This window comes from Dromiciops gliroides, chromosome 3 (assembly GCF_019393635.1).
Source record: "Dromiciops gliroides isolate mDroGli1 chromosome 3, mDroGli1.pri, whole genome shotgun sequence".
In the NCBI taxonomy this organism is placed as follows: domain Eukaryota; kingdom Metazoa; phylum Chordata; class Mammalia; order Microbiotheria; family Microbiotheriidae; genus Dromiciops; species Dromiciops gliroides.
The window spans coordinates 399,489,998-399,502,801 of record NC_057863.1 but is presented as its reverse complement, the minus strand read 5'-3'; the positions used below and the strand labels follow the sequence as shown (position 1 = coordinate 399,502,801).

Here is a 12,804-nt window from a genome sequence, read left to right as displayed (position 1 = left end):
CAAAGTATCTTACATCAGATTTCATCATCTGATTTTTACTACTTACCAGATTGGCCATAACTATGGTATCAACAATAACTGGGTTTGTTGAAGTTCCCAATGTAAACTGTAGCCCCCGAGGAGGCTGTCCTGTTGTGATGTCATAGCAGTGTCCTTCCAGTAAGAGATACTCAAGCTCATATTCTGCAGCTACTATACTATCCACCTATCAAAAAAAGGAGGGGGATTATTTCAACATCTTTGAATTGGCCTTTTTAAAAAATAAATTATGGTTTCTTATTAATATGATACCCACATGCTTCTGAATTAATTCACAGAAAGGTTGTTAAAGCCGGGGAGATAGTCTGTCAAACTTTGGCAGTGAATAAACAGATATTAAACACCTAATAGGTACAAAAAAACTGCTTTGTCACTGCTACTAGAGTATAACAAAAAAATATACAAGGTATAATCCCTGCACTTAAGAAGTTTATAATCTAGTTAGGGAAAGAAGACACAAAAATAACAACATAAGGCAGTACAACTTTAGTATTGTTGGGGCCAAATTTAGTATGGGGAGAGTTCATTGGGTGGCTCGCTGTAATATTGGGGTTCAGAAAATAATGGGGGACGTCTAGATCCAGAGTTTCCCCTTGTCCAAACTGCCTCTTTTTCAGTTATGTCTTCCAGACTAATAAGAAAGGAGATTAACAGCCTCTTTTCCACAAAAAAATAAGGTTTTATTAATGGTAACAAAATTTACAACACAAGTGGAGTTAATAAAGCTAGGGACAATGAGAAAGGGGATAGAGAAAAGGAAAATTATGACCCACTTCACAGATAGTTAGAGTCTAAATCTCTAGGGTAAAAAGGCCCCTAGGTATCTCAAATAAGCTCTGCTTCCTCAGCTACTCAGAATAGCTTGGGTCTGGCAAAAACTAACTCAAACACTAAACTTGCTTCCAGCTCAGCTGGCTTAATGAGCCAGCCTCACTGGAAGGAACACAAATTTTCTCTAAGGAGAATCAGCTTTGCAGTGTCTCCTGGTTAGGTCCAAAGATCAAACATACATACACCAGCTCCTCTCTCTCTCTACCTTCCTTCATTGTCCCTTTCTAATACTCTCTCCTCCTCCCTCTCCCACAGGCAGGGTGGTTCTTAGTCATGCTGAGTCTCCAATAGGTTCAACATACCCCCTGGGTTGTCCCCATTATAATTTGGCTAGGCCCATGTGGGCATGGAGGAACTCCTAGGTGGGGGTTAGGTACTTTAGTTTGATACTTTGACTCAATAACCATTCTTTGTGTTGTTTTTTCTATAATCTCTTAAAGTACACACCCATCTTCTCTTAGGCTTTTAAAGCTTGCATCTTTTCAGTCTGACCATGATGAAACAAAGATGGGGTTATAAAAACTCCAAATCACAATTAATTCCTTACAGTATAAAATGGCTAATAAACAAAATGAGTGCTGGAAGTACAGAGGGGTAGGAATCTAGCTCTAGCTAAGGGAGATAGGGAAGGTTTCATGGAAAAGGTAAGATTTAAAACTATGCCTTAAAGAAAGGACAGGATTTAGACAAATGAAAAGGAGAAAAATTCAAAGCAGAAAGAATAGTATTAGCAAAGGCACAGATGTGAGAAAGCCCAATGCAGGCTGACAGTAGGTAGACTGCTTGGACAGAAGCAGGTTGGCACAGTATATATAGTAAGGGAGCAGAGCTGGAAAAATCGATTAGGTTCACACTGTGAAGGGTCTTATAGAAAGAGTGGAGAGCCATTGAAGATGTTTGTCTAAGTCGGTGAACTGATAAAAGCAATAATTTAAGATTAGCATAGTCACACACCAGAACGGAGGGAGAAAAGGTAGGAGGCTATTCCAGTATTCTAGGTTTGCAGTGATGAAGAGATGAACTAAGAGGATGGGAATGAGCATGGGGGGAAGAAAAAGGATGTATGCAATAGACACACACTGTGAAGAACTGAAAGAATTTAGTGAATGACCAAATATGCAAGAAAGAAAAAAGGAATAATAAAGGAATCTGTGGGAATTTAAGTTACTTAAGAATACAAGATAATATCAGTTAGGGAAATGCAGGAATTCTCTGGTTATAGCTTAAAGCACTAATACTCTAAGTGATAATGCCCCAAATGTATTTAATGGTACTATAGTGGCCTAAAATCATTTATACTCTTCACCAAATGCCTAACTTGCTGGAAGGGTCTGCCTGAGTGTTCCTTGGAGAAAAGTTTCTATAAATGCAAGGATCTATAATTACCAAGTGGTAGCTCTAGTCACAAAAGAAACCAAAGTCTGACCTGTAACTTCAAGTGATAAGGGGGTCTTATACCAGCTGCATTACCATCCTGCTTTTTGTAACCCTGCCCAATGTCAACAACTCAGTGTCACAGCTTAAAACTCTAATCTGATATTAGGATTGATTAACCAAAATATCATGTGTAATGTATGATGTGAAAGGCACATCAGGGAATAGTGGGTAGAGTTGTCCTCGAAACAGGAAGAACTTAGTTGCAGTCCTAGGTGGGTTGTGTAACTTTCTCAATGCTCTAAGCCAGGGCTTCTTAAACTTCTTCCATTCACAACCTCTTTTTTCCCAAGAAATTTTTATGCAACCTTGGGTATATGGGTATATAAAACAAGAATACATAACCTTTTACTACTGCCAAATTTTCTGCAACCCCACGTTCAGTTATGTGATTCCATATGGGGTTGCAACCCAGAGTTTAAGAAGTTTTGCTATAGGCAACTCTCTAAGACTCTAAGTTGTAGAGAGGAAATGAGAAGTGAAAGAAGAGAGAGAACAAGTGAGGGAGGGAGGCAGAGAGGAAGGAAGGAATAGAGAGAAGGAGAAAGGAAGGGAGAAATTGAGGGAAGGAGGGAGGCAAAGAATAAACATTTATTACACACTTACTCTATAGCACACTATATTATTGTTGTTGTTATTGTTCTGAGTTGTTCAGTCACAACTCTATGAAGTTACTGGCATGGTTTGGCATTTCCTTCTCCAGCTCATGTGACAGATAAGGAAGTGACTTGCCCAAGCCAGATTTGAACACAGATCTTCCTGACTCCAGGAAAAATAACAAACATCATTTGATCCTCACAACAACTCAGGGAGGTAAGTGCTATTATTATACCTATTTCACAGTTGAGGAAACAGGCAAGCAGAGGTTAAGTAAGTGAGCTGCCCAGAATTACACAGACAGCAATACCTAGCTGCTTCAGGCTGAACAGACTGGCTTCTTATTTGTTTGTAATCCAAAAGGTATTGGAAATATTGAAAAGTCTCAATAAATATTTTCTGAATCAAAAGGAATACAATCCCAATCCTTAGATATCTAAGAAAAGGGATCATTTACCTTAGATGGCTGGAATATATAGAAGCATTTGAGATGAATCTTCTTAGGTCCTTTTTGGTTTGAATTTTTCTAAAATTCTTCCTCTATTCAATGTGCTATTCCTTGTTCTTACCATTCTATTAAATTCTATCAACCTTTACATACCTGTTAGACATTTAGGAGCAATGAAATACTTACCTCTTCTAAATAAATATTATCAAGGTCATAAGGTGTTCTGACAGATTCTACCATCCAGCTCTCAGGGGTATTTAAATTCAGTGTAAACAGAGGAGACTGAGGCATATCCAAGAATTTGGCTATTGGACCTTTGACAAAGCTATTGTCTGCAGTAAAAGAAATCTCTGGTTCTAAAACATAACGGTAAAAGCTGAAATTGCAAAGAAAGATTTATAAGGACAATTAGTACACACTGCCTTTTTTTCCCTAGGTGAGTAACACTGGTCCCAAATACATAAAAACTCAAAGTACAAATACTCATATACATGAATTGCTTTACTCTACTGTGCTAAGATGGGGAGGGGTTTGCGGCTCCAGCTCCAAAGGGCAAACTTCCTCAGGACTGGCTTCATTTCTGTCTTTTCATACACACAGTGAAAAAATGTACCACATTCCAAAAAGCAGATATAAAATCAAACTGGAAATATAACCTGTTTGTAACCTAGGAACTTCCTACAGTTTAAGCTTTGAATATTTTCTGTACATAAACATTAAAGTCTGATTAGACAAATTTGTTAGCTGAATGGACCAAAGAGTCAAATTACTGTTAAAACCGTACCTAGTCCCACTAACAAAAATAGATGGGGAACTTGGAACACCAACAAGAAATAGCCTAGTTTAGCTCCCTTAAAGTCTTTGAACATTTTATGGAATTCTCTGGACCTCTGACTAGTGGAGAAGTTCTAAAATGTGAATGCATATCAGCTTACTTCTTCCCAATGTGATGGTGATTTCTATTGTCACTTCAAGACATAGTGACAGCTTGTGTACAGTGATCACTTATAGGGATTCTTTTGTTAAAAAGTTTGACTTACCTCTTTAAAGGCATGTCTGAAAGTTTAGATTGGCAATTCATAAACACTCTTAGATTCATATTTATTAGTTGGGTCAAAACCTAAAAGGAAATTAAATGGCAAAAGAAAATTCGTGTTACGTAAAACATCTCTGACTTTAGGAAACAGGTTTTAATTTTTATTTTTCACAAAACTTTATAAACTGAGAGACTCACTGAGTTGGGGGAATTTTTCATTATTAATCTATGGAAGGAACAGAGCTGCCATGCACTATCTGGCACAAAAACAGAGCTGCCATGCACTATCTGGCACAAAGACATTTTCATAAAGAATTTTATGTGGTCTGACTTCTACTACTGGTTTTATTATGCACAGAGCTGAACTTCAGGCCATAGCAGAATGAATAAGGGGTTGATAAAAGATGATACATATCTCCCACACAGATTTTAAGTTTTAAGTAGCTGCCCCATGCTTGCAGTGAGCCTCCAGTCAAAATCACAGATTTCCCCCACCCCAATGCTTAGAGAAGAACAAACATGAACATATGTCAATATCTTTTTTTTTTAAACCAAAAAGGGCAGTGAAACACTTAGAGGAAAAATGCACATTTTTAAAAAGTTAGTGTACTAATTGTAGTTTATATCATTAAACAATATGCAATAAAAGCTAGCTAGACTCACTGACAAAAATTCTTGCAATGTCTTCAGTAGTCTATGGAATTAAAATTAGGTTTCTTTCCATTTTAGGGTATATAATACTACAATAAAAATGCATTCATATAATAACTATGAAAGAGAAAGTGATGAGACAGGTGGCTTTCTGTTTATTTTGACTTTTACATCATGGAGTAAAACATGCTACAAACTGAATTACTTCAGAACAGTACTTCTCTGGCTTTTTTTGGTTAATAAACCAGCATAATTTTCCCATAATTTTTGTATTGCAAGAAGATGCATAGGCTAACCCAAATCCATATTAATTTTCAAAGTCTATAAAGTCCTTCTCAATCTTAAATATTCTTCTACACCCCAAAAAGTTCTAGTTTTCTAATACCATACTAATCAAAATAAGTTAATACAGAATGGTTAAAGTACTAAAATAATTATAGGATGTAAAACAAATTATTTTAACCAAAGATTATTTTTAAAGCACTATTGTTTTAAGCATACCACCAGGAAATGAATGAATGAGTGAATGAATGAAAGAATGAATGAATGAATGGAAAAGGCATTTATTACACTTACTATGTGCCAGGCACTGTGCTAAAGAATATGCAAAAAAAGAATATACCATAAGGAGTGGAGCAAGTCTTTGAGCATCTCTGGTAACGGGGTCAACAATGGCCACTATATCAAAATATGTCTCTTTTTCCTTTGGTTTGAGTTTAACAGCACTAAAAAAAAGAAAAATAAGGAAAAAACATTCACCAGAAGGAAATAGAACATAATGTTAAATGTTTAGACCTTTCTTTCATATATTGGCTTTTCTCTCTGTGAATCTTTACAGCATATAAAAACCCTCACAAGTGTTAGTCTAGACCAGCTAAGTCTTGGGCCACACAAAAACAAGCAATGGGCCTCATTTAGCCTGCAGGTCACAGGATGCCAACCCCTAGTCTCAACTGTTGAGTTTCAGGGACAGTGTCGTTTGGCATGATCAAGTATCAAATTGCCTTCTTCCTAGAGGTATGCAAAATTCTCACAATTTAGGTTCACTATAAATTAGCTAAAACATTTCCAACTAAAACCCATGAGTAAGGCTCAGGAGCTAAAGTGATGAGTTTTCAGGTCTGAGACAGCATCTAGCAGTTCTGTATCAGAGAGAGTAGAATATATGTTGAACAGATATCTCTACACGTATACAGATAAAGGTAGCGAGTAGAGCAAAGAGCTTTTGTGATTAATAAACTGTGGAGGGTTATAACTGGTTTGAGTACAATTTTTAAATCTAAAAATCCTTTATTAATTCGACTTGTGGGTAACAACCTTCAGTAATCACAAAGTCAAGAGGCAGAGTTAGAAGAAAATCTTGTTTAATAGTTAACATTGGGGGCAGTTAGGTGGCTAAGTGGATAAATCATCGCCCTGGATTCAGGAGGGCCTAAGTTCAAATCCAGGCCTCAGACACTTGACCTGTACTAGCTGTGTGACCCTGGGCAAGTCACTTAACCCTCATTTCCCCGCCCACCCCACCCCCAAAGTTAACATTGTTGGTTCAATTGGAATCCAGTCATTAGCGGTTGTGTGAAGGCGCAACTCTGGCATAATCCCTGTGACCACAAACCAATTATTTCACCCTCTGAGCCTCTGTTTCCTCTTCTGTAAAATAGGGATGATAACATCTGCACCACCCCCCTCACTGGGCTGGTAATCAAGCAGCAGCATTTATTAAAGCACCCGCCCTATGCTAGGCTGTGGAGAGAGACAAAAGCAAGACATTCCCAGCTCAAAAGAAGCTTAAGAGTCTATCAAGGGAAATAACAAAGTACATGCAGATTGCACACAAGTGACTTGGGGGGGGGGGTGTCACCCTGTTTGGAGGGCTCGCATAGGAGGGATCTGGAGCTGAGCTTTATTTAAGAGGAGTGACAGTGGCCTGTGCAGAGGCGCAGAGACAGAAGAAGCAATAATGTGGACATAGAAGAGACAAAGGTACTCTGTAAACCTTAATGTACTCTATGAAAAGGTAGTGGTTACTAATGATAGAAGGCAACAGATGAAGAGATATGAAATTATTATCATAAAACAAGGCATTCTATGTTTAGAGTTCATTCTCCACCCCACTTGCTGACAATAAGAACACAGCAGAAGCTTCACCCAAAAGGTCAGAGGGTCATATGTAGCAGTACAAAATGCACACCAGAAGTGGTGTCCTTTATGCAGCATGCATGGTGTACTGCCAAATGGACCTCATTCCTCTGAGAAGGCAAAATTCTAACAATTTGGGCTCACTCAAAATTAGCTTAAAGTTATATTTCAGGGGACTAGGCTAGCATCTGACACACCTATATGACATCTAAGACACACACACACACACACACACACATATGTGTTAGGTGGACATGTGTGTGAATATTTATAGATACACTTATAGAGTATATATACTGATATTATGTATACATATATATGTAGATAGATATATGGCATATTCATATCTGTACATGGATCAATAGATAAATATCAGAAAAAATATAATTTTTGTAAATTACGTACAATGGAGAACCATAACTGGTCTAGGCCTTGGTTTATATTCTAAAATCTTTTACTTCTTATTAGATGTTCCAAAAGATAGGAAGAAGGGCAGGCTTAGACTAAGCTTCTGGTTGAAATTATGCAAAAATCAAACTCAGGCTGCCAAGGAAATCAGGTGCCCATATTTTATAGGTCACATAAAGAATTGAGATGCCCCTCCCTCTTGTGCTCTTCATGCCCATCCACCATAAGCATCCTCACAATGCTTACTTGTTAAAGACTAGCTTTACCATTTTGTGGTTTATAGTCAGTCAGAACCCCTGGTAAACTAGACCAAATGGGTAACCACTATGTTTAATAACTGACCTAGCAAGGTAAAGAGAAAAAAGGACCTAGTACAGACAGCAAGAGTCCTTCTCCTTACCCAATGCCTGATAGTGTCACATAGATTTCATCAAAAATCAATACAGTTCTACAAGTTCTAATGAACTTTGCCCTGCCAGCCCTTGCCCCAGAGGCCAAACTCGATGTGATCTCAGCACACAGAGAGTACTTTTCCAGGAGGCAGCCAACCTTATTTCATAATACTCCCTTTCAAGATTTCTATATTTAACAACCAAAATAGACAACTGTATCCTCTACTGCATATCCTCACCCTGTCCTTTACACATGCCTTTTGCCATGCCATCCCCCATGCATGCAATGGCAATTCCATTCCCTTCCTTTTCTTCAAGGCCCAACTGTGATGCCACCTTCTCTGAGAACTTTGTTCTGACTTTTATCACCCTCATTCCCACCCCAAGGTAAAAATGGTCTCTCTTTTATGCTTATTTCACTGTGTCACAATTATTTGGGTACTTGGTATTCCTATCATTAGAATGCAAGGTTCCTGAGAGTAAAAGCTATAAGAAGCTACAGAATATATACATGATATTTGTTGAACTGAACTGACAAGATCATTTGATCCATTTGATTAAATCTTTAGTATTTTCTAAAGGCCAAAATGAGAAATGGCATGAATTCATTTAGGAACAACTGTCAACTTTTACAAAAGCAGAAGAAGGTGGTGAATGATTAAGCTAGAAAGGAAGTACTTGATGACTTTCCTGTTCCAACACATAAGTCTACTACTCAAAGTCTACAATAAAAAATTAAAGTGATGCATATTTAATTCAAAATCACATGGAATAAGGAAAGCAAACTTATTCTATAGTATGTACTGAAATGTTAACAGGACTTTTATACCTGTGTCGGTCTTCAAAAAACTGGTAGTCAATTCTTGCCTCTCCTTTAGGTTGGGCAGAGAGGAGAGCGTCCACTTTCATTACCAAGTCACTTGCCCTAAAAGGGAAATTTTTAGATATCAGCATGCTCCACTTATGGAAGGCTTTTCAAATATACATCTACATATCTGGAACACCAGAAACAATCTGAAACGTTGAGGGATGTTTAACAAAGACCTCTACCAAGATTATTATTTAAAATAACATGGTGACACCAGTTCCATTTCTGAAACTGAGTTTAAAAAAACTAAACCGAATCAAGAACCAAAACAGCAAACTATTATACTGAACCCAAAATAAATAATACTTTTTGTTTAAATGAGTGAAGATTTAATAGAAAATAGAAACATATTCACTGAAAGAATATGAAGTAGAACTGAATACAGACATTTCCTAAAACTAATGAACCAAACAAAACTGAGTCAAAAATATTCCAAACTGATGCTTTGTTTGGTTTAAGTCTCTGATTCTAACTTTAAATATAGGCATAATAGAATCATTACAAGAAGGGGATGTGGCTCTCATGATTCACATGGTATCAGGGGTACCCAGCTACATGGAATTTTCCACGGGAACAAGGGCCAGAAACATGCCAGCAAACAAATGGGTTCCTCTGAAGGACAATCTAAATATCTAAAAAAAAAAATTAGGATGGAAGATGCTATCACTCCAGGATATCTCAAAGGAGACCCTCTCTAAGGCTACAGGTACAGACAATAGAAGTCTTAGTGAGAGGAATCTGTGGCTGACAGAAAGAATTCTACTAAGAGCTCCATAGCTAGAAAGACCCTGAGGAAAAAGTAATTCTGGGAAACCTAAAGTAATTCTGGTTAGATGGCTGTTCAGCTTTTTCAGTCGAGTCTGACTTTTTGTGACCCCATTTGGGGTCTTCTTGGCAGATACTTCAAGTTGTTTCCTTCTCCTTGAAAGATAAGGGAAGGGGGCAGCTAGGTGGTGCAGTGGATAGAGCACCAGCCTGGATTCAGGAGGACCTGAGTTCAAATCTGACCCCAGACACTTGACACTTACTAGCTGTGTGACCCTGGGCCAGTCACTTTTAACCCCAATTGCCTCACAAAAAAAAACAAAAAGAAAGAAAAGAAAGAAAGGTAAGGGAGCTGGGGCAGCTAGGTGGCACAGTGGATAGAGCACCAGCCCTGGATTCAGGAGGACCTGAGTGCAAATCCAGCCTCAGACATTTGACACTCACTAGCTGTGTGACCCTGGGCAAGTCAATTAGCCCCAACTGCCTCACACACACACACAAAAAGAAAGATAAAGGAGTTGGGGCAGCTAGGTGGTACAGTGGATAAAGCACCAGCCCTGGATTCAGGAGGACCTGAGTTTAAATCTGATCTCAGACACTTGACACTTATTAGCTGTGTGACCCTGGGCAAGTCACTTAACACTCATTGCCCCCTGCAAAAGGAAGGAAGGAAGGAGGGAGGGAGGGAGGGAGGGAGGGAGGGAGGGAGGAAGGAAGGAAGGAAGGAAGGAAGGAAGGAAGGAAGGAAGGAAGGAAGGAAGGAAGGAAGGAAGGAAGGAAGGAAGGAAGGAAGGAAGGAAGGAAGGAAGGAAGGAAGGAAGGAAGGAAGGAAGGAAGGAAGGAAGGAAGGTAGATAAGGGAGCTGAGGCAGTTAGACCACTTCCCCCAAGTCACATAGCTAGTAAACGTCTGAGGCCAGACTTGAGCTCAGATATTCCTGACTCCAGGCCCAGCACTCTATCCACAGTGCCACCTAGCTGCCCTCCCACATCTGGTACTATTCTGGAATCTGTGATTAGAGAATTTCCCTGGCTGCCAGTGAACTTCAAGGATGACCCAGCTAGAAATGGATCTACAGCTGGTGGTTCAAATATAAGGCAAGTCTCTTAGATATGCTGGTTAAAATGCAGATATTGCAAGGAACTTCCAAAGTCTCCTCAGCAGATAGAAGTTTGGCTCAGGGGCATCCCATAACGCATGCAACTAACTATAGCTAGCAAATGCTGGCATATTAAGTACCATCTGAAAGACATATGTTTGTTGGAATACCTTCCTTTATGTCTGTTAAGTTGACCTGAGGAGTTCCTCACATATTATACAAACATCTTGGCTAAATAATAATTCCAGGAGCCACTAGAGTCAAGACTTGAATCTCTAACATTTATCTCGAATGTTCCATCATAGCATGAGAGAATGCCAAAATAATAACAGAGAACCTTCTGAATTTTAGAGTATGCAAGATGTAATGAAATTCAGCATCTATGCATACATGATCACATGGCTTCAAGATACAGTATACATTCAGTCCAGAAAAATAACTTATTTTCTTCCACAAAGAGAAGAAAATAACAAATTCAATTCTTTGTCTACTGAGATTTACACTGTTGTTTTTTCCCCCCCAAAAAGATTATCAAATAAAATGCACAATTAGGGAATATTACTGTATTTTTTAAATCTAGAAATAAAGTATGTTTTTATGACTAGCATATGTACAAAGTACACATCTACAAAAAAGAACTTAGTTAGAAAAGATTTTGTTAATAGAGGTCCTCTGTTTTAAACTAATCTATTAATTCCTTTCATCTCAAACTTACACATCTTCTTCTACCCGGAGCTGTTGAATATGAGATTTGATTTTTTGCCCCGAGGTCTTTAGAATTATATTTTCTAGTAGGTGGAAGTCATCTTGATTAAAAAGTTCACCATCTTTCAGTGGCCCAATAATCTGTGAAGAAAATAGGAACATGATGTTTAGTCATATGATCTAAATACTTGTATATAATGAGGAAATTTTAGTATGATACATAATCAAAAAACAAAGTAATGCAAACATAGGCTACAATGATGTGAGTGCACAAAACCCAGGAAGTTAAAGTCCTTCCCATTGTTCAGGTCACACCAAACTTTTTTTTTCTTAAATTTAGTTTTGTGGACACATTTTAAGAATATTTCACGCCTTTTGCAAAGGTATTCCCAAGTACTATAAGCTGCATTCTTTTCTCTCTCTACACCCATCTACACATTCTCCCTCACACCTTCCCTCTGTCAATTGGTCTGTCTCCTTCTCTCTCCCCTTCACTTGATCTCTACTCTGTCATTTCACAAAGTGATAGGTTCAACAATCACCTTTATGAAGATGGCAAATCTATTGCCATCAGTAATTGCATCAATTCACATGCTTTCATCTATCATTTCTTGGCAGATGATTCTCAGATCTATTTATTCAGCCTTAACTTCTTTATGAGCTCGTCTTTTTTTTCTTTTTCAAATGTATTTTGTTACATATTTTCCAATTACATGTAAAAAATGTTTAACACTAAATTTTTAAAATGCTGAATTTCAAATTCTCTCCTTCCTTCTCACCCCTCCCCAACCCACTGAGAAGCCAAGCGATATGATATTGATTATACACGTGAAGTGATGCAAAACATATTTCCATATTAGCAATTCTGCAAAAGACCACACACACACACACACACACACACACACACACACACACACACACACACACACACAGAAAAACAAGAAAAATAAAATAAGTTTATAAAGTATGTTTCGATCTGCACTCAGACTCCATCAGTTTTCTCTCTAGAGGTGGACAGCATTTTTTACCATGAGTCCTTTGGAACCATATGACCTCCAGTCTTGCACCTCCAACTGGATATCTCAAAATGGATGTAATATAGACATCTTAATCTCAACACATCCAAAACTGAACTCATTAGCCTTCCTCAAAAACCTTTCCCTCTCCCAAATCTCCTATTACTCCCAGTGACCCAAGAATATAACCTCCAGTGTCATCTCACTCTCATATCCAATTTGTTGACAAGACAAATTGATTTTACCTTTGTAATCTCTCCTGAATATACTCTCTTTTCTCCTCTGATACTACCAACTATCCTGGTCCAGGCTCTCATCACTTCATACCTGGAATGCTGCAATAGCCTGTTGGATAGTTTCCCTGCCTCAACACTCT

At 38.2% G+C, this 12,804-nt stretch overlaps 1 protein-coding gene across 2 annotated transcripts in view; it reads right to left on the bottom strand.

Moving 5' to 3' along the window:
- UGGT1 (UDP-glucose glycoprotein glucosyltransferase 1) overlaps positions 1-12,804 on the bottom strand; it is a 107,851-nt gene that overhangs the window by 24,178 nt on the left and 70,869 nt on the right. For both annotated transcript variants that reach the window (XM_043991840.1, XM_043991841.1), the window contains 6 exons: positions 11,423-11,553; positions 8,805-8,900; positions 5,659-5,761; positions 4,390-4,469; positions 3,536-3,725; positions 47-205 (listed from right to left, as the gene is read on the bottom strand). In XM_043991840.1, coding sequence (XP_043847775.1) covers positions 47-205; positions 3,536-3,725; positions 4,390-4,469; positions 5,659-5,761; positions 8,805-8,900; positions 11,423-11,553 — 759 coding nt within the window. The remainder of the gene's footprint in view (positions 1-46; positions 206-3,535; positions 3,726-4,389; positions 4,470-5,658; positions 5,762-8,804; positions 8,901-11,422; positions 11,554-12,804) is intronic.